This window comes from Cyclospora cayetanensis, unplaced genomic scaffold (genome assembly GCF_002999335.1).
Source record: "Cyclospora cayetanensis isolate NF1_C8 unplaced genomic scaffold, CcayRef3 CcayRef3_contig_93, whole genome shotgun sequence".
NCBI lineage: Eukaryota > Apicomplexa > Conoidasida > Eucoccidiorida > Eimeriidae > Cyclospora > Cyclospora cayetanensis.
In genome coordinates this window covers 51,920-71,683 of record NW_020312767.1, presented here as the reverse complement: position 1 = coordinate 71,683, position 19,764 = coordinate 51,920, and the positions used below count along the sequence as shown (strand labels likewise).

The 19,764-nt window shown below is 51.5% G+C and overlaps 4 protein-coding genes across 4 annotated transcripts; 1 reads left to right on the top strand and 3 right to left on the bottom strand.

Annotated features, from left to right (window-relative positions):
- Window positions 1-935: 935 nt before the first annotated feature.
- Window positions 936-2,306, bottom strand: LOC34619346 (60S ribosomal protein L27). Its single transcript, XM_022732640.2, has 3 exons — window positions 2,296-2,306; window positions 1,306-1,542; window positions 936-1,128 (listed from the first exon to the last, which is right to left on the bottom strand). Exons 1-3 carry the CDS (start codon window positions 2,304-2,306, stop codon window positions 936-938), a joined length of 441 nt encoding a protein of 146 aa, XP_022589863.2.
- A 2,379-nt stretch (window positions 2,307-4,685) lies between these two features.
- LOC34619345 lies at window positions 4,686-6,711 on the bottom strand. The gene is made up of 6 exons (XM_026336117.1): window positions 6,117-6,711; window positions 5,692-5,967; window positions 5,463-5,550; window positions 5,189-5,272; window positions 4,854-5,018; window positions 4,686-4,743 (listed from the first exon to the last, which is right to left on the bottom strand). The coding sequence occupies exons 1-6, from the start codon at window positions 6,709-6,711 to the stop codon at window positions 4,686-4,688; spliced, it is 1,266 nt and encodes a 421-aa protein (XP_026191902.1).
- Window positions 6,712-11,323: 4,612 nt separating this feature from the next.
- LOC34619344 lies at window positions 11,324-13,574 on the bottom strand. The gene is made up of 3 exons (XM_026336116.1): window positions 12,897-13,574; window positions 12,088-12,548; window positions 11,324-11,888 (listed from the first exon to the last, which is right to left on the bottom strand). The coding sequence occupies exons 1-3, from the start codon at window positions 13,572-13,574 to the stop codon at window positions 11,324-11,326; spliced, it is 1,704 nt and encodes a 567-aa protein (XP_026191901.1).
- Window positions 13,575-17,587: 4,013 nt separating this feature from the next.
- Window positions 17,588-19,075, top strand: LOC34619343. Its single transcript, XM_026336115.1, has 2 exons — window positions 17,588-18,421; window positions 18,521-19,075. Exons 1-2 carry the CDS (start codon window positions 17,588-17,590, stop codon window positions 19,073-19,075), a joined length of 1,389 nt encoding a protein of 462 aa, XP_026191900.1.
- Window positions 19,076-19,764: the final 689 nt, after the last annotated feature.

The following is a 19,764-nucleotide window of genomic DNA, read 5'->3' as shown; positions in this document are numbered from 1 at the left end:
ACGCCCTTAGAAAGTGCAGATCACGTGCTTTGGCTTTTAAATACCCCAGTTGCGGCAAAGAGGCCCACCCCCTCCGTACAACCCGAACACCGTGAGCCTGCGCACGCCGGCATGCGTGCTACCGTGCAAGGGCGCTCTAGATGAAGAGAACGAAAGAATGCCTAAACCTTCTTCCCCGATGGATTGCGGGGAAGGAGTGGGTAGCGCTACTTCCCACATACCCCATAACTTGCTGCAAAGCTCCGAAAGGCTCTGGAGGTCCTAAAGGACACTCTACAAAAAATACTACACCTGGCCGTGCCCAACATCCTCCACAGCACATCCTAAACCCTGAAAGCAGGGATGCCTATTGCTGCTGAGTGTGTAAGGGCTGGGCACTGCATTCTTTGTCCATTCCGTTCGCCGAAGCCCCATGTCTCTATACCTCCTAGAAGGGAAAGCGCTAAGCACAGAGCTTCTATCGAAATTTGATAGGAGCGTAAGATCTTTGCAGTGCCCTGAAGGCCCCGGCTACCGTGAAGCAACGCCTATATACACAGCTCTACTGGCAGTCCACGTGAAACAGCTTTCTTCGCCATCATGTACACACATAAATACACGTTCCGTAGATATTGCATTTTTGTAATGAAATGTTCAACACACTGCCCACTACGTACATGGTTCTGACCTGGCTTTTAAAACCTCCACTTCGCACTGGCTTGCGCTACTGCTACCCCGTCTAACGGCGTCACCGTTCTTTCGGCGACTGATCGCATACAACTACTCGTTGCGACACGACTCCACGAGGCTACACAAAACGGCAGATGTATTCCAAAGTAAGGTTCAACGAGAAACCAGATAAATGCCCCTGGGCATTCCTATACCGCGATCCCGCCACCGCTATGGCCCGTAAAGCGGCAGTGAGAAACCCCAGGGCCCCCTCATACCGTATCCGCTTAGAAGCGGAGCTTCTTCCTGAGAAAGAGGACATCCTTAGACACCTTCCCTGCTTTCTCGTTGACGGGATTCATGAACTTTTCGTAGAAGATTCCGGCGAGGTCCTTTCTTGCCTTTTTGCGAGCCGCGCTGTTGTCCAGTGCCCCTTCCGGCACGAGTGCCTTGATGTCAAAGTCGTTGCTCACAGTATACCTGCAGTACGCACAAACGAGAAACAGGCATTTATATGACTCACAGTGTTCACTCATACAAGCCTTGAAAAGCTGTACTGCCGTTTCACTCCAGCATGGACACCAGATCCTCGGGCAGGGCTGGCTGGGCCTAAAACGGCGGCGTGGGCACGAATAGCTGAAGGCGAGATTTTCTCACCTGGTTGGCATGAGGTGCCTGACATTGACGTATCGGATGAATGTTTTCGGACGCATCCGCTTCTCAACTTTCGTGGCGCACATCCTCTTTGTGACGTGAAGAGGAGCACGCTCGATCCCAGCAATTAAGCAGTAGCAGAAATGACGCTCCTTCGTGCCCTCGGAAGTGCTCACCACCACCCCCTTCTTACCGGCCATGCGGCCGTTTAGAACCATCACCACGCGACCCGGTTTAAGCCTGGGGCGTAAAAATGCAAACAATGAATAACATTTCTAAAAGCTCTAACAACTCACATATGAAGGCGATAGGGAACTTTGCGCTCCAGACACCAGCAACCAAAAGTAACTGGAACCAGTGCACAGCGACGCATGACGATAAGAAGATCACGCATACAAATAGAATGCGTCCAAGAAAATTGATGAAACACCATGTCCTCATGCATTCGAGGCAGAACAGCGAGAAACGCGCATGTACGCCATTCGGTAAAACACAGTCTAACCCTATGCTTAAAACCTAATGCAAACAGGTGCGAATGCTAGCTGAGCCATCAATCAGGGCACCTCATAGCGTTAAAGCTCCCATGCGCCAAATATCACGACGCGCAGAAACAATAGAGACTGTAAATGCCTAGAACGCATTGTACGCACGGCGGGCAAAGGCCCCTGCAGGCTGTACTTCAAAATGATCCCCCGGTACGTCACAAGCATCTATCTGCATCAAAGTTACCACTAAATATACAGCCCTTGGGGTCAATGCAGCACAAGTGCAGTCACGGTTGCTCGTTATGAGAAAGGCATAAAGGCCCCCACAAACTGAGCAGGGGCCCTTGCGGCCGTTGGTACTCTTCGAGCATCAAACACTATTTTCAGCTAAAATGACGAAATGACACATTTGTGGACACAGAAAAGTGCCAAAGGAACAACAATCGAACGACCCCCACACAGTAGCAGGTGCTGCGGCGACGGTAGTGGGGCGGTCCGCGAGACTCACAGCTTCACCATCTTCACGGCGTTTGGTTCCGAAAGTAAAGAAACTGCTGCCTATGAATCACCGGGAAACTGATTCTTTTACCGAGGGTCCACGAAAAGAGCAACCGGGCTCCTTAGCAAGGCGGCTGCCATGAAGTGCGGCTGCATGCACCCTCAATCGACCAGCGTGCGACTTTGCAAACAGCCCCAAAAGACGCTGGCAGAAGGAATGCATTACCGTAGCGTATGAATTGCTGTGCATGTTCAGTACGATTAAATAATAAGATGATTCCTATATGATAGCCTCAGAACGAATGCAAGATTACTTTTCTTTTTGTGGTTCTCCACAATGCTCCCCACGTCAGGCTACGGGAAACACATATTGTAGGGCGCTTAGAGAAAGTCGACACTTTTACTATGCTGGTGCTGCTAGCAGCAATGACTACTTGGCTAGCTTATGCAATCAATTTAAAGCAGACTACTGTTCACTGGATACAAGAAAACACAATGCCGTGTGGGTGTGCGCTAAGTGCTATGGGCAGCTAGTTGTGAATGCTGTAGGTGCTTTAAGGGTGCTGCAAAGCACATTGTAGCTCTCCCTCCCCCTTCATGTCGGAACCCTAAGGGGTGAGAGCAGGTACAGGGGAAAGATCTTCTGGAAGTTGTTGGCCTTCTATTAGGTTTGTATTGCGGCTGAAGTCTGGTACCTTAAACGGAGACCTAAGATGGAGTGAGATACTTGGTAACACCGCATGGTTTGATGTAGCTGTTTCCCCGCTCATCCATGAATGTAAATGCAGCGGATATGGTTCCCTGCTACACATGTCTGGTTTCGCCCGAGCTCTTTGGAACTGAAAAATTTTTAAATGTTTGGCAGCAGTCTGAGAGATAAAAGCTTCCAGAATGGAAGTCTATGTGGTGTGTTGGGGCAGTATAGGCCGGCCTGCAAGCTGTAATGAGCGTTGCAGCTCCACAGTTAGTAGATGGGCATGATCTGTCAGTCGATGAAACGCTTACGGATGAGTTGATCAGATTATGCCGACCAGAACAGTACGACAACATCTAATATGGGCAAGCACACAAAAGTTTCACCAGCTGCTCAAAGAGGTATTTTGCTGTGTCGCTCCAAGAAAAGTGCATGTGCTTGCAGTGGCATGTTTATTAGAAGCGTGGCATTTTCATAGTGACTCCATGCATGCGAAGGATCTCATGTGCCTGCAGGGACTACTACAGCCTAAACATTTATACAGGCCTTGATATATCGGTTACACCCATATAAGCTCTACGGCAAGCTTTGGGAGATTTGAGAATTGGTAAAGCCAGGAAAGCTGGCAATGTATCCGTCTATCCAGGAGTGTGATACTTTGGTTTGCAAAGCCACAACGTAGACAAGCAGCTCTTTTATCATTCTTGATGGTACAGCTCGGCAAGATTTGAAAGTATCAGCAGCCATGGTGCAGTACGCATAAACGTCTCTCGGGCTTTGAAAAGCAAACATATTTTTTGAGCAGAACAGCGTTAGATTGCAGCATAACCCGATAAACCGAAGCACTGTCCGCTACTTTGGCTGAATGCATTCCAGAATTATAAATAATCGGCACTTAACTAGTTTGGCCCTTCTTATGTGCCACTTGTTGCAGAGTGCAGCTAGTTAGCACAGTACAGAAGGATTCAGCACTGTATCCCTCTGCGCTATGTGTAGCAGGTTATGCTGTACTTTTCCATTCTTCGCTACACCAGTTATGTCTAGCTAAGAATCATAAGATGATGAGCTACATGGTTTGGCTGGCTGTATATTTCAGTGGCTGCAGAGTATATGTAGCACAATACAACAACAGCCGATATTTGTGTGTGTGCCTTACTTGCTTTGAGCAAGTAGCTGCCAAATCTTGGATTGCATTAAAGGTTTACCACCGCACACCGTATTGATTCCTGTCTGCCCATGTCGAAATCCTGAGGAATGAGGGCAAGAAGAAGGGTGTTCTTCTTTGGAACGGCATGCAAGTACTTTGTATGAAGCTTTGTGCATTGGGTGTGGGACGAGAACGCCTTCCTAGGTGGGTGCTGAGAGAAACGCCACAGCATAACCTGCTATGTTGAACTACGTATAAGTGCTCGGGGTAATGAGAAGGCAGAAAATTGCATGGACTAGCTGCCTCTAATCCGTCATGCCGGAGGTCTCCTTAGGGAAGGCAGAGAGAGGTGAGAGCTCTATCGGAAAACACTTCGTTACTTCTGGAGAAGTTTTGCATTGCGTTAAGGGCTAATAGTGTCTCTCTGAGCCCCAGTAAAGCGCTACAATTTGTTTATGGTAGGCAAAGGTATTCCTTTAGTAAGAATACAAGTGAAGAGACGTCGGGTAGAGTGTGCGTGGACGCAGTACAAGAGCTCTGCGAGGATGTTGCACATCCGCTAAAAACATGCGTGGCCGGGTTTGCTTTCCTGTGGGTCCTGCGAAAATCGATTGGTTCTGCACTTAAAAGCGAATTTAAAGGCCCTTCACTGAAGACATTCATAACCCAAAACAGCTTTTCATTTTCACTTATCTCTCACCACGTCCAACTTCGTTGTGTCTTTTACTTGGGTCCATCTTCCTCATTTTTGGTGGAGTTCTCGTTTTGTGTCCGGTTGTTCCTGCTGCCCGCTCCCTCTCTGAATTGCCTCCAAAGCCTCTGAGCCCTTTCTACGGCGTTTGCCGCTGCCTGCGATGCGACGCCACCAAAAGCGGCCCAGTCGGCTGATGCGCTGTACGAACACACCCGCATGCATGCATACGAACGCTGCTTCGCGCGGCGCTATCACGCTCTGATCTGCAGTTTTCTCGTTGGCCAGTACAACAACACTGTACGAGAAAGCAACAGTGAGCAGATCAGCTCTTGCTCTTAGGGTGCATAGCGCTTGAGAGTACACCCCACTTCTGAAGGAGCTGCGATGTGGCGCTTGACAGCTGCGCAATCGTCTCAGGTGTCTGCCGCAGGGCATGCAATGCGAAGGACCCCCTAAAATAACCACAGGCCATGCACAAATTTGCATAGTTGCAACGGAATAGCCTTCCAGTCTCTCAATCGCTCCTTTCTCTCTCATCACCTTGGGCAGGACCGTCGCAAGGTTCTTAAGAGAGAGGCACGGCCAGAATAACGCGCGCATAGCCACCCATCTTTCATCAGCGCCACATTTTGGCCTACTCACATGTCGACACCGATACGGCTGAGGGCCTCTCTGTTGCTGAAAGTCTCTCGAAGATTGTGAAGGGCAGAGATCGCGAGGCCAGAGGCCGCTGCAGAGAGAAGCGCACAACTCGAGCACGAATGGCGAGAGCTCTAGAAGCGGCATCCAACGCAGTGAGAATGCGCAACGGCAGCTGGACTGCCGAGCAGCTGTGCTAGGACCTTCCCCCCGATCCTTTGCGGGAGGAGACTCCTGAGGGCAACTCGCTCATAGGAACGAGGCCCATGTAACTCACAAGGGGAATCTCCGACGCCCTCCTTTTCCTCCTCATCATCCACATCCGAAAGAATCAAGACAGGCACGCTCGCTGGCGCTTTAGACGCTGCAGGGAGTACTGCCAGCGCTGTGCTTGACTGCTGGTCCTGCAGTTGCTCCGTCGATTTTGTCAGCCGCATGCGCCGCTCTGCGGACCACAGGCTCCTACAAGCAAAGAGCAGCGGCGTTGTCGGATGCCAGAGCAGCTCTCCTGCAGCGCATGCCGGCAGAAGGGCATGAACGAGCATGTGGCATTCGCCTGTGGCCACTGAACAGCGCAGTGACACATTGGGGGCCCCCTGGTGCCCTTCCCTCCCCACACGCCCCACTCCAGACACTTGTTTCGTGCATGAAGCGTACCGAAGCACAGCTGCATCTCTTCCAGATTTTCTTCCGTGTCGTCCTCCTCGGAGGGCGTGTGCTGCATGACTAGGAAATCGCCTTTGATGTCCTTTAGTGCCTCCGTCTCAGCCGGGAGTGACGGCAGCAATAAAGCGGCATACATAGCCTCACTCCCCTTATCAAGGTCGACTTCGCCTCCACCATCTGGCGCCACCTCCACTTCCACAGGGGCCACGTTGTCGAGAATACTTAACAAAGGGTCTCGGTATGAGGCGCGAGCTCGCGACATCCCTGCTGCAGCCGCTCCTGCGCTGCCACTGCTGCTGCTGCTACCGAGCGCCCCACCACCAGTACCAGCGTCAGCAGTCCCAGCCGAAGAAGCAGCAGGAAGAACAGAATCCGCTGAGTAAGCTTCGCCCTCCTGCTGCACGAGCTGCACGGGAGAGAACACAGCTGCAGCACGGCCGGAGTCCGTCAGCCCCAGGCAGCCGCCCCTCTGACCATAGAGCCACCCAACGCCTCTGCAGCGCTGCACTGGCAGCCATAAGGGCACTCTGGCGACACTAGACTCAGCGGCAGCAGCCCCTCTCCCTGACGTCCTGGCAGCCGCCATCGGCTCTGCAGAGAGGGAAGCGGGCAAAGAGAGCCTTAACAGAGCGTTCACGGCGTCATGGGATTGGCAGTCAATTAAATGCAACCAAGTAGTTGGAATACCGCGAAGACGCGCTATTGTGGGAAAGGAGGCGAGTCTGTTCCTCCTATGCCACCAGGCGATCTAGGGTCGCACGAACCTTGCGCCAGCTTTTTGCCATCTACAAGTGCCTTCCGCTCAATTTTTCGCTTAGTTTGTCCTCGGTAGTCCATCCAGAAAATGTAGACACTCTGGCTTTTACCGCCCACAGCCACGAAGTAGGTGCCTTCGTCGGCAGCCACGCACACTAGCTCGAATTGCTTCGAGGTGCAGAGCCGGGGAGAGAGAAGCCTCGATTTCCTTCGCGCTGTGCTCCGCCTTAACTCGTTCATGGAATACTGCTGAAATGCGACTGGAGGGGGACGCAGGCCTGTTTGAAAAGGAAGGACCCATAGGTACCCCGGTATGATGGAGGGGCCCCGTGGGGGCCCCTCCTTTCGAACGGGCCTGCGCCCTCCAGCAGGTCAGCGGATACTGGAAACCACAGATTAAGTTTGGCCTTAGTAATGACGATCTCTTCTGTTGGATTAGATGAAAGGAGAAGCATTCTGCCAGCTTATCGTCATAGCCGTCTCCCCACGCTTGCTCCTCCATAGTGGGGTACTCTATGGAAACCTATAATTGCACTTTTCCTGGTTCCCCAAATATATTTGCCTGCAAATCGATTCAAAGCTGGCTATATTTGGCTTGGCCCCTTGTATGTGCTGCATCTTTCAGAAGAGAGCTGGGAAGCTCGGAGGGCGACAAGTCAACGTTTATCTGTGCCGAAGCGCTTGAGGTTGCAGCCACGTGCAGCCGGGATTAAATAATTGGTCGAAGCGCCCAAAGTGTATGTCAACGCCCATGCACAGTAGCTGGCCCTGCTTGGCCTCTCATGCTCAACGGTACCCTGTGTGGAGAGTGTAACAACTCCAGACTCAATACCACCTTAATAGAAAGGTGTTCCGGGTTTTTAAAAGGGCTCTCGCCTTAGTCTGCCCTCGCTCCTTGAAGGTCCTGATTAAAGGGAGAGAAGGCGTAGAGGTTGCAGCTGGCTGCAAACTCTACGCATTCCAAACATTTACAGCTAGTTGCACATAACATCTCGTGCACGCGCATACAACACTGACTCCTCGCGTGTCTACGTAAGTACTACACAATAAACAAGATATAGAACGGCTAATCAATTAGTCACTCCGTCAATATTGCTAGTTGATTACAACGAATGTAGTAGAAATTCCCCGAATGTAGCTTCCTGTCAGCTTTTCAAGAATCATGATCTCCGGCTCCGTACGTTACATCGAAAGCGATTGCGTGCAGGGCAGCTGAAGGCTCCCTTCCCCTAAAGACCATCCACATGCGGGCACAAACGCAAAATAGCGCAGATAAAAAAGCGGAAGTGTTTCCAGCCAGCAACGTGGAATCAACGGTAAGGAAAACACGCATACTAACCAATAAACGAGCGAGGGAACAAATCAACACGCCCGCGGAGACGCAATGGCTCGCTGTCGTCGAAGCGCCTATATATCTGAGTCTCCTACTAGGATCAAGCAGAAGTAAGTGACATCAAGGGATCCAAAATGTACACTTGCTCTGCAGTTGCAGTGCATTCCCGCCTAATGGAGTACTCAGCTGCATGCTACTATAGCGGGCACATGCAGCATAGTCTATTTCAGCTCCCCAAACAAGGCTCAGAGAATAGTGTAGGGACATCTAATATACCTGAGAGTGCTTTCACATATAACTTTTAGTGGATAATACCTTTGCAACAAGCAATGGTAACGCTTCAAGCAGCACACATAAATGAAGGTAGGTGTTTCAGGCAGAGCATGCGCTAGGGATAGGCAGTCAACAAGGAACGCGAGCAGTGCTGTCTATGGCGGCCCGCGTTGCTAGCCAAATAGCACCACAGATTATTCTGCAGGCAACGAAGCCCGCATCTGCTCCTGCGCCGGCAACTAGGCTTGCGCTGTCCACCCCAGTTCACTAGAAGCTCTCGCCCAGTGTGTCGTCAAGGCTCAGTAATCCTAGAATTCTGCACTTCTGTGACCCCCCATATATCCCCCGCCTAGATTTGGGTCATTTGCTTGCGTTACAAAGCCCGCGAATACTTCCGAAGCTTTGAAACTTTTTCAAGGAGCCATTATTGGTGGTTTTGCGGCAACTCCAACTTTTAGGGAAGTCGACAGCTAGAAAGGGCAGTGATTGTAAGAGGTTGGCAAAATGGTTGTATCCACCTGGCTACAAACCTAAAGGTCTGGTCACTTTCTGATGCACCTCATGGGGCTTGCCGATACACCAAGACCGAATGTCGAGGCTTGAAAAACTCAGCCGACCGCCGCTTACCACAATATTGTCTTGTCATTTCTGTGCTCTGCGCACACATTCGCGTGGCATTGTCAGCTATTTTTTGAATCTTTCTACTGCTGAGGGTGGTTGCTGGCCCTGGACCGCCAGGTTTAGGTCCGCATCGAAGAGGGGCTCCTCAGTGCAAACCAGGGATGCACGAGAGCAATGAGTGGACGAGGAAATACGTGCAAGCCCACTTAGCACAAGGAAGAAAATTAAGTAATGCAATAAGTCTGTTCTAACCAGAGAATAGCGATTTGTTTATAAGAGTGCTGATGATTGTCTTCGTGAAATCATCTGTTTCACGGTTTTCCCCAAGTGGTCGTATTATGGTCAATGAGTAAGCGGCGTAGAATGGCACGCCAGAGCGAACTAACGAACTTCGGTTCCCTATGGGTAATGTTGCTCCAGGGGATCCTGTCAACATTCTAGATACAAGATTAATAAATTGAGCGCCATTCTGAGTAGAGTTAGAGCCAAAGCAAAGGATGATTTGGGCATATTTGCTGAGCCTGCCGACTACCACGAGGATGTTATCCTGATCCTGGTCCCCCGGCAGCCAAACAACAGACTCATTGGCCAGAGCAGTCCAGATCCCTTGGGGAACCGAAAGGCTTTACAAAAAGGCTACGTCCAGAAGAACTGCGCGGAACCAAGTGGTAGTGATACTGGGCATGGAAAAAAAGCATCGTCCTCTGTTGCAAGGCGCATCCAAAGCCACCAAAAACCAGTTATGAGCTAATTTATTGTGGTGAGGGTCCCATTGTATCCTGAAGTTAAATGAGCACCATGCGCTTTATGCAAACTGGCACTGCGGAGCGAGGTCGGAATACACATGCACTGCAGTCCCCGCTTTGCTTTCAACCGCAGCAGGCAATCCTCAGCATTGTAATGCTCCAGCCTTGTTTCATTGTGGATGAGACATAGTGGCATATCGATGGCTGCCAAACGCATAAAACACACGCAGCTTAGACTGAAACCGTGAATCATCACGGAAAAGAGAGGTTTTGCTGCACGATAGTTAATTGCCGTCGCATCGCCAGAGAGCGTCTGCGACCACGTTTGTGGTGCCCTTAGTATACTCCCGTGCAATGCCGCGCTTTAAAAATGCCCAGGTCAGCGAACAAAATTAGGGCTTCCAAACACCTGAAAGCTCTCTGTGCGGGAGGTACGTAGTGGTGACCGGCCCTTCTGTAGCTTGGCGCTCCACTTGAAATTTTCCACTGCACTGTGCGTGACACTTGCTCAACAATGGATTACTTGGCGTGTCTGTTCATATACCTCTTTTACTGCAAAGTAGCCGAAGCTCGAAAGAATGCGTCGCAATATTGTGTGGATGTGCGCTAGGTGTTGTGTGCAACTAATCGTGAATCCTCCGAATGCTTGTACAGTGTAGCAAGGCGCGCCGTTGCTGCCCTTCTTATGTCAAAGCCCTGGGGGGCACGGACAGGGGGAGGCGAATGTTCTTCCGGAAAATGCGGAATAACCTTCTATCAAGTTTGTTTTGAGTCGCGCTAAGCATCTTGATACGGAGAGAGATCGGGTGTTACAGTGAGAAGCAGAAAGGAGGGAGAGAACTCTTCTGAAGAGACACTGATAATTTTTCCCATTCGTCTTGTATCAAGCTTAAGGTGGGAAGGGTTGCTTTAGGGAGAACCTAGTAGAGGATGAGCTATAAGCGTGGTAGTCCCTGTAAACCTAAACTCGAAATCCTGCGCGTATATATGTGTATGTATATGATAAATACGAAGCGCTCTCTGTACAGTGGAGCACCCCGAGGCGCTTACAATTGTATGCACGTGTTTGCCGCACCCCTCATTTGCTTGGCTGCGGGATACATGGACGCGCCCCTTGAGGAGTCTTCCGTTCCTAGGGGATACTCGGCCTCGCCCAATATGACCAACTGTTTCTGTAGTACCCTGATACTCGCTGGCAATGTTGAAGGTGGTCTCATCCAGACGAGCAGCAAACTACGATTCTGCAAGGTGTGGAGATCCATTCGCTAAAAAAAAGCGCCTCTGGTGGAGCACTTCCTTGACAGTAGTAGCCACTGCAGGATAAACGTCGGCAAGGGTTTTTTGGCGGCGCATATGCTCATTTTTGTAATCTAACAAGCTGCTGAGACTAAAAGAAGCCGCCGTGGAGGCCTCAAGACGGAGCCCCGAAAGGGAGCCTACCAAGCTGCTCCCTAAAAGGGGTGCAGGCTTTACTCTAGAAACCATAGAACCCTACTGTTTCGCTCCCTTTGTTTGTGCTGCCGCAGGAGCTGCTGCCTTTCAACGAAGACGTCACTTGGTTGACCCCACCAGAGCCGCTCGAGCTCGGCCGCCGCAGCTGCGCTTGCACCTCCGGCAGCTGCAGCAGGATCCTCTTCATCTGCAAGAGCATCGTCCTGCATGCCAAAGACTGAGGCTGCAGCTGCCAGTGCAACAGAAACCCCAGATGGTGGATCGAATGCATTTGCGAGTGCAGCTGCAGCCGCAGCGCCTGCTGCAGCTGCGGCTTCCGCTTCTGCCTGCGCACTTCTGCATGGACGGGCTACGGCAGGCGTCTCCAGTCTTCCAGCGGTCGTTGCTGCTGCTGCTGCCGCCTCCTGCACGTGCAGGAGCGCACCCAAGCCCCAGTACTTGGAGCTGGTGCCCAAACGAAGAGCGTACTGTAGCCACAGGTCTGCAGCCCTAAAGGCCTCATCCGACTCCGCAGTTAAATCCGCTGCATGCGTGGCGTGTGCAGACAGATACAATGAAACGTCTTCACGGGCTTCGCGCAATCTGAGAACAAAAGCAGCATAGAGAAGCGGGATACGACAGGAGAACGGGGGTCCCCCCACTCGATCGCATACCGTTCTTTAACATGAGACTGCGGAACCCCATGCATACAGGAAGACGCGACGTGACTTGCATACACGCATCCGCAAATAAAAGCGCATGTAGTGCGTCAGCAACAAATGCAGAACGAAATTCGCCCTACTGAGAGTGCAAGCACGCAACAGCCTCCACATAGCTCTCCCTCTCCTGCTGCAGTCCCTCCGCAAGCCTAATCAACTGCTGCTGTTGCTCGACGCTTTTTTGGAGCAAATCAGGAAGCGGATAGGTGCCCGACGCCACGCAGGCTTGAAGCTGGTGCAGCCACGCGTACTGACCGTCGGCCCTGCTGCCGCTGCTGTTAGGAGGGGCTCCGCTAGCATCCCGAAACGCCTCTTGTTGTTGCTGCTGCCGAGGCATGCTGCTACCGTTGCTGTTGCTGCTGTCGCTATCCGGATTCCACCGTCGCTCCGCGCCTTCCGCCTCCGATGAAGGACACGGCGGCGATGCCGCCGAGGCTCCTGCAACAGCTGCAGCCTCTAGCTGTTGTTGCATGCTATCGTGTCGCCGCTGGTGCTCCGAGTGCTTCAGGGCTTGCGTCAGGTGCTGCTGACGGCACTCAAGCTCCTGCAATATGCGCCGACACATCACAGTAAGCAGCAAGCGGCACTTGGCTCCCGCCGCTTGGGTGCGATCTTCGCCAGCATCTACGCGTAATCAAAGAGTGCTGGCTCTGGTTGGCGGTCCGTCGATCTATACCGCCAACGGAAAGCTGCAACGAACTAGCAGCCTCTTTCTGCTACAGCGCCTCGTCGGGGGGATTTGGCGACTCCCTGGCGCCTCGCAGCTGTGGCTCGGGGCCCAATAACAGCACATACAACCACGAGCTAAAGCGTCTACAAGCATATGGGCGAGCAGTACCGTCTGCAGCGGGAATTCTCCGCACTCCGTACGAACTCAAAGCGTCTTGCCTACCTTCAGCTCCTCCTTTGCTGCACCGAATGCGGCCTTGTACAGGTCCCGCTCCGCCAACAATTGTTGAAGCAGCTGCTGCAGTTCACCGCCGCCTGCAGAGGTGTCTTCTGCTGCAGCAAGGGCGTTGATGAGCCCTCTTAGCTCGCCCCCAATAGAGCTGCTGCTGCAACAGCTGCTACTGCTGCTGATGCCGCGACGCCCCTGTGCGGCTGCAACACAAGAGGTCCCTTCCGACGCTGTCGGTGCCGGAGGGAGGCTGCAGCTACTACTGTCGCTGCTAGCGCCTCTGAGGGCTGCTGTAGGACAAGGAGGAAGAGCGGCCACATGCAGAGAAAGCCCACTCTGCTGTTGCACGTGCTCAGGCTGTTGCTTCTGGCGGTTCTGTATAGGGGCCTCTGAATCCGGCGATCTGGAGCTCTCAGGCTGTATTTCGGTGTTATGCGCAGAGTGCTGCATACTTTGCTCTTCCTGCTGTTTTTGCGGTTGCTGCTGTTGGCTGCCAGTGGGTACTGATCCTTCCGAGCCTGACACGCATGTCGACGCGCCGGCATCTGGAGGGGCCTCCCAGGTAGCATGCAAGCCCTGCTGCTTCCCTCCTGCTGGCGACTGCGTCACGGCTGCTGCAGCTGCGACCTCTGAAGGAGGAGCCGCTGCCTCAGACGACGCATGCTTCACCATCATCCGCAGAAGGAGCGTATATCCAGCCTGAAAATGTGGCAGATACAGCGGCGGCTTGGGCTGCTACCCCCAACGCGGCAAAACGAACGCCGACCAACTGCAGCAGCGGGAGAACGAGGGTGCGAGCGGGAAGCTGCACTAGCGGGAGACAACGGCAGCCCTTAGATCGTTCCTGCTGTTGCTACGCCTCGATGAATGCCGGCGAACAACAAGGCCACCGTCCTTCTTACTGCCGCTTTGAGTATTCGGACAGAGGTAGCGGGAGGGCAAGACAGGGGCTCCCTTCGCCCAAATATGTCCAAGAGTGGGCGAAAAATACATGGGAATGAGCAAAGCGAGAAGATTTAGGCCCAAGTTGGGAACTATACGGTCTTGGCGCAGAAGCAGCAGTCCTTGTTCTTCCTTGCATGTGCCGCCAATCAGACGGTCCTGATAGTGGAGGAGGACGGAATCTGGCTCAACTGGGTTGCAGAAAACAGAGGATGGAAAGCAAGACGTGCAAGTTTATTTATTTAGAAGAGAAACGAAGGAGATGCTTCGGCGAGGAGAATTGGAAGAAGACCATCAGATGATCAGACACGCGCGGGCGACCTGTGAGGTCATGGCTGCACCAGCAAACACAGTAGCAGCCAGTAGGCTGGCCGGGCGAATACAAGGGTGAAAAAAAGGTCCTATTCATTTTATTGCTTTGGCTTTGGAGAAAGGAAGATGCGCCAGAGGTGGTATTACAAGGTGGTGTTCGGTGCTTGTGCCTATTGCTTAGAAGGGCACAAGGATTCCGTAGCCAGTCATTAGGTAGATATGGAGGGAAGGCCAATGCTCGCGCATGTGAAATTCCATGCAGGCAAAAACCAGCGCTACAGCGAAAGAACGAGGCTCTCCTATACTTGAGCTGAGACGTACTGATCCCTCGTCGAAGTTCAGCTCGCATGTCAATGGACAGCTCGTTCATGTTTTCGCTCCTGCGTGCCCCACCTTTGGCGGCTACACACATAAAAATAACCCGCAAGCCAGCAGTATAGCTCACCAGGTGCTACTTAGGCTATTCACGGAACTTTTTTGCCGATCACCGCCGAAGAATGGACCCATCAACTTGAGGATTTGCGGCACTTTTTGCAGCTGTGGATCGTTCATGTTGATAGTTTACGTTGCTAAGTGAGTTGTATAACGGTGTATGTAAATATGCCCATGTGTTTGCATATGCCTTGAGCCTTATCCGTGGAGTTTGTCGTCACCCAAATGCCGTCCACGCATCTGCTTTTTGCAATACCCCTTCCTAGGATAACAAAGATAGTGCTGTCATATGCCTCTGTCGGAAAGTGCCTACTCCTCCTTAAGCCCTCAACCAACAAGGTTCCGGCATAAAGGAACGGAAAACAGCTAAGGTTCACGTTGCTACACCAAGAAGCACGCTGAATGCTTCTACCGTGCTGCATGAAAAGGCTTGGTGCTAAGGTACACGGTGTTCATTCTCAATAACATGAAGCTAGATAGACCGTTCCTTGGGGAAAAGAAATATGCCGGCGACCAAGTCGACGGCGAATAGTTAACGAGGCCTGATTAAAGTGTGACAAGTATAAAGGAAATGCTTTGGTGTAGTGCGACTAGGTGCAGGCTGCCTGAAGCCTGCAAGGTCGACTTCGCGTGCTACGAAAGGTCTTTTGAATGAGAACAGGGCAAGAGGAACAGGGGAAACGTGTTTTCTTCTCCAGTTGCTCGCTAAAATTATCTGCGTTTGCTTTGCTCGTCCGTTGCCCTGTTTACGTATTTCCATATGTAGCTCCTCATGCTGCTATCTACCCTCCGAAAATTCATCCGGTGTAGCTGTTTCACCTCATGCCCCACATATCCTTCAACTGCTTCATGGTGATCCTCTTACCCCACCTGTCTCTCGTTCCCTCGTATCATCTGCAAGGACACCTGACGTAAAGGCGTTGGTTCCCCGAGCCCTCACTCGGTTGTCAAAATCCTTGTAAACGCCTTAGGCTGAATTTTGGAGCTACAACTGCGGTGTTATTGCCTGGTGTTTGAGCAATTCCTTTTGTCGCTGCAGTTCTCTCACGCCCGCACACAAACCAGCAAAGCTTCATATAGTGCGTCCTGCATCTGCAATGCCTATACAGCTCTAGTCGGCAAAGCGAGAAATAAGGCGTGAATCTATATGGGTGCTCGTGCTGCTTACAAAAGTACGCTTTCCGATAGGGGATTTCCAGCAAAAGTAAGCGAATTTCTGGGTGATGCGAAACGGTGTCATGAAGCATGGGAGGCAAAAAAGCAGCTAGCGTTGTTGGAATCGGATTTTACTGTTGCGCACATATTCTAGACTTCGAGCTGCAGAGTGCTCAGAGCGTCAAGGCACAAGCCAGTGTGGTGTACGGAGGGCACATCTAGGGTCCTTTGCTTTGTGGAGCCAATTTGTAGTTCCCGCTGAGTCGGCAGACCGAATGTGCAATTTGATACATATCCACGGAGAAATTTGAGATCTAAAAGTATCTTATAGGCTCCTTCTTTGTTTAGGAAAGTATGGCGGCCTAAGGGGTCCTTAGGCATTAGCTATTATACCCCAGCTCATGGGATTTAATGGGGGTTGACCACTTGGCACAGCCGTTCGTGCATTTCCCCTTTCATAAGAACAGGGGTAGCTGCATGGCACGAAATCGCACTTTATGCCCCTGAATGCCAATTTGCTGCTTGCGGCAATGTGAAAATACCTAAACTGCTCAGTGGGCGCAGCTGTTGGCACGCGTACATGGGACCCCTCCGGCCAAAACTCCTTCGAGTAAGCGCTGATGGATGATCCTATTAATGGAAAATTAGAGTAAAATCCTTTATATGTAAGTGCGTTTTTTACAGTGCGTTGTAAGAGTAGCCGTAGGAGGAATGTAGCTTACACTCCAGGATCTCCAGTAGATGGCCATTCACCTCTGCACACTACCGCTTCGTAAGTGAAAAAATGTTAAGCTCTTCCTGAATCGCGGTTTTTAGGGGTCTGTAGTCTTTTGAGAAGATTTGACAAAGGGGAACAAGGAGACGTAAGATGCAAGTTGCTGCACCTCGAGTACCCTAAGGCAGTCTAACCCACTTGTACGTATCAACTTCGGGAGCCGGCACACTGCTTTCATCCTTACGTAATAGGATTGTTCTTACCCTGCACCAACACTTCGGACAAATCGTAAATAATTCGAAATAGCTTGGTTAAACTTGAAGCCACATAGCTCGGCCTCCTATAGGTAGAGATTCAACGGAATGCTGGCACCCGGGCACATTAATATTTACGTGGTAGGTTATTCTCCACAGTAAATATGGGTACAGTGGTGTCCCTATGGGATTGAGGCTTTCAGGTGCATCTGAGCCCTCGCCTTCGCCTTTTCTGGCTTTGTAGTGTGCACAGGCCTCGACTAATTCGTGGCTGGCGCATTATACCGCCCAGCAGAAACCTGCACACACTTTAAAATGGCATGGGATTCCAAAAAAGTCAATTGAAGTAGGTGTTTTTAGTTTACGAAAGCACAGGCCTGCTGTTTTCGAGCATTGGCACTCAGCTGATCCTTGCAGTCGATGAGGACGCTGCTCTCTCTGTTCTTACGGCACACTTATTACAAGCGAGGAAGTACAGCGTGTCCCTGATGAACTGCTTTACGTCGCACTTCAAATATTAAGCTAGAGAATTGTGGGGCATGTCACTATAAATTGCCCATACCGCGCAATGCCGGTCTGCATTTTGCGCAGCGAAACCACGGCCTTCCTGCTGCCCCACTGTCTTCCTGCAGCACTTATGCAAAGGCCCGTTCGTATGCTCAGCTCTTTCTATCTGTGTTTCCACTTATCGAACGTTCTCCACTTCACATCTGACTATCCATAAGCATCATCCGCCGGTCTTCAAAGAGACGGTGTTCACCTTGGCGCACAGAACCGTTGGTCAATTGATTGTGGGCCCACCCACCCCCTATGCCACAAGTCCCCCAACAGTCTCCTTTGTTAAGCATCTATCTGAGCAGCGTTGGACTTTGACAATGCCGAGAAAAACTGGTTCATACGATGGAGACCATAAGGGGCCCTCTTCCACTGAGGGTCTCCCAAGACCATCAGAGCTCTCCATGGAGGGAGATGGACTTCCGGACGTCCGGAAGGGATCAGAGGAGAAGTCTCAGCAGGTTGTGACGCGGGGGCAGCGGTGGATAATGACATTTGCATTTTTCTTTCTGGGGATGTGCTCTCTCTTTGCATGGACAAACGTCCTTTATGTGCTGCCCTACATGACGGAGCATTTCCTCGATAACTGGGACGCGGGAAACTCGCTCTTAGGGGTTTTTCAAGTTGGAAATCTGATTGTTCAGGCTTACATGATGGCTGTTGGGGCCATGTGGGAGCGGTGGCTGTACCAGGGACTATCCTTAACAGCTATCCTCTGTGCGATATTTACCCCTTGCATTATGTATGGGAGTGTGACACTTCGTATTGCGCTGCTGCATATTCTCTGCTTTTTTCTGGGGGCCGCCAGTGGGTTTCTCCAAGGTTCCGGCTACTCATTTTCTTCGGTAATGCCCGTCAATCAAATAGCGGTATACACAACGGGCCAAGCTATCGGTGCCGTTTTCTCCGTTGTCCTTATGGCTGTTCTCTGCTTCACCGTCATAGACCTGAGGATGCAACATGATGTGGTGATATTGTTGTATGTAATTTCAGCACTGAGTGCTGCCTTCTGCATCATCACACTCGTTCTTATATACCGCACCATGAAGCAGCCTGCAGCAGCACGTGCAATTAAAAATGCACAGGCATCCACCCCAAAGCCAAAAAAAACATCGAAGACGGGACCCACGGAAATCACCGAGGTTACCACCGACGTAGCACCATCTCAGTCCCCACGGAGCTTAGAGGAGCTGGGTCCTTGCGATACTCCGTGCACGGAGGAAGCAACAGACTTGGAAGTACCAGGAAACAAGGCCTCCCAGGCCGTCGATGGGTCGGAGGTTCGGAAGGGCGTCTGTTATAGAGTTCTTAAGATATCTGGTACAGAGATCTTTTGCATTTTTGTTGTATTTTTCATTACTTGCAACTTATTCCCTCGGGTCGGACCCCTGCAGTGGAGGATTACTGACCCCCCGAGGAACTACTATGTATGGATCCTAGGAATTTTCCCATTTGGCGACTCCTTTGGCAGGTGTCTCTGCACCTTGACAATTTTCAGGTGGCTTACGAACATTATCTTGTTTCCCCCAAAGCTACTGCCATGGATGTGCCTCGGACGATTCCTGCTCTATATTCCTTTCTTCCTCAGCAAGCATCTGCAGAATAACTCCGTATTCAACTCTTTTTGGTTCCAGATGGTCGAAATGGCCGTCTTGTCCACGACTCATGGATGGTTTACAACGCTCGGATTCATGTATGGTCTTGGCAAGGCCCCAGATGATGAAAAGAAATATGTGGGGCCTGCGGCAGTCATCAGCCTTATCTTAGGGATCATTGCTGGGCTCTACCTCGCCCTGCTCTTCAGGTGATCGCAGGCACTGAATCGCAAAGGGGGAAACGGTTTTGGACGAAGCGAGCAGCGGGGGGTTGAGCAGGTCGTGCTCATTGCAGTGAGGGCTATTGAATTGGATAAATGGCGTGGCCGTAATCGTAAGAAGAAGGTGTACACTCATGGCCCTCTTGCGCCCCCTTTCCATACTGTACGTGGTCCCGCGCCTAGAGGAGCACTGGAAAGGACCCATCGAATTTATGGAAAGAGCGCACCCCTACACGGCTGTTGGAAAGGGAATGGAAGAAAACATGTGTGAAATCAGTACAGACAGGCACGACTGTTGGAAAGGGGGGCAAGATAACATGCCTAGCCCATTGGCAGTTAGACGACAGAATGGTTTTACGTGAAAGGGGGCTGCACGGGCACTTGCGGTGCCGCGTGGTCGCCGTCTGTAGGTTGCCAGCGCCCCATCTTCGGAATGCAGGACGCGTCTGATCCCGTGCCACACGTGATGAGAGTCTAGTCTGCTGCTTGGATGCCGTAAGAAGAGCTGAAAAGCAACTAGGGTCTTGCCTTCCGCCCGTTATTGGCAATTGCAGTTGCTACTGGAGATTCGGTAGCAAACGCAGTACACAATCGTTCCCCATATCAAACGCGTCGTGGACGCCCAATCTTGGCAAAATTATAGTACGTTGTAGAGTCAGTCTCATAAATGAGCAGCGCGGG

What these genes read in the sequence shown, in the direction of transcription:
- LOC34619346 (XM_022732640.2), bottom strand. An exon ending in AGGCACCTCATGCCAACCAG is followed by an intron (nt 1,129 to 1,305) that starts GTGAGAAAATCT and finishes TGCGTACTGCAG; the next exon opens with GTATACTGTGAGCAACGACT.
- LOC34619345 (XM_026336117.1), bottom strand. Translation starts at nt 6,711, where the DNA reads ATGGCGGCTGCCAGGACGTCAGGGAGAGGGGCTGCTGCCGCTGAGTCT. An exon ending in TGAGCGAGTTGCCCTCAGGA is followed by an intron (nt 5,551 to 5,691) that starts GTCTCCTCCCGC and finishes TTCTCTCTGCAG; the next exon opens with CGGCCTCTGGCCTCGCGATC. An exon ending in AATGAGGAAGATGGACCCAA is followed by an intron (nt 4,744 to 4,853) that starts GTAAAAGACACA and finishes TTTTAAGTGCAG; the next exon opens with AACCAATCGATTTTCGCAGG.
- LOC34619344 (XM_026336116.1), bottom strand. Translation starts at nt 13,574, where the DNA reads ATGGTGAAGCATGCGTCGTCTGAGGCAGCGGCTCCTCCTTCAGAGGTC. An exon ending in CAGCAAAGGAGGAGCTGAAG is followed by an intron (nt 12,549 to 12,896) that starts GTAGGCAAGACG and finishes CGCATATTGCAG; the next exon opens with GAGCTTGAGTGCCGTCAGCA. An exon ending in GTTGCGTGCTTGCACTCTCA is followed by an intron (nt 11,889 to 12,087) that starts GTAGGGCGAATT and finishes TTTTGTTCTCAG; the next exon opens with ATTGCGCGAAGCCCGTGAAG.
- LOC34619343 (XM_026336115.1), top strand. Translation starts at nt 17,588, where the DNA reads ATGCCGAGAAAAACTGGTTCATACGATGGAGACCATAAGGGGCCCTCT. An exon ending in TCACCGAGGTTACCACCGAC is followed by an intron (nt 18,422 to 18,520) that starts GTAGCACCATCT and finishes CCAGGAAACAAG; the next exon opens with GCCTCCCAGGCCGTCGATGG.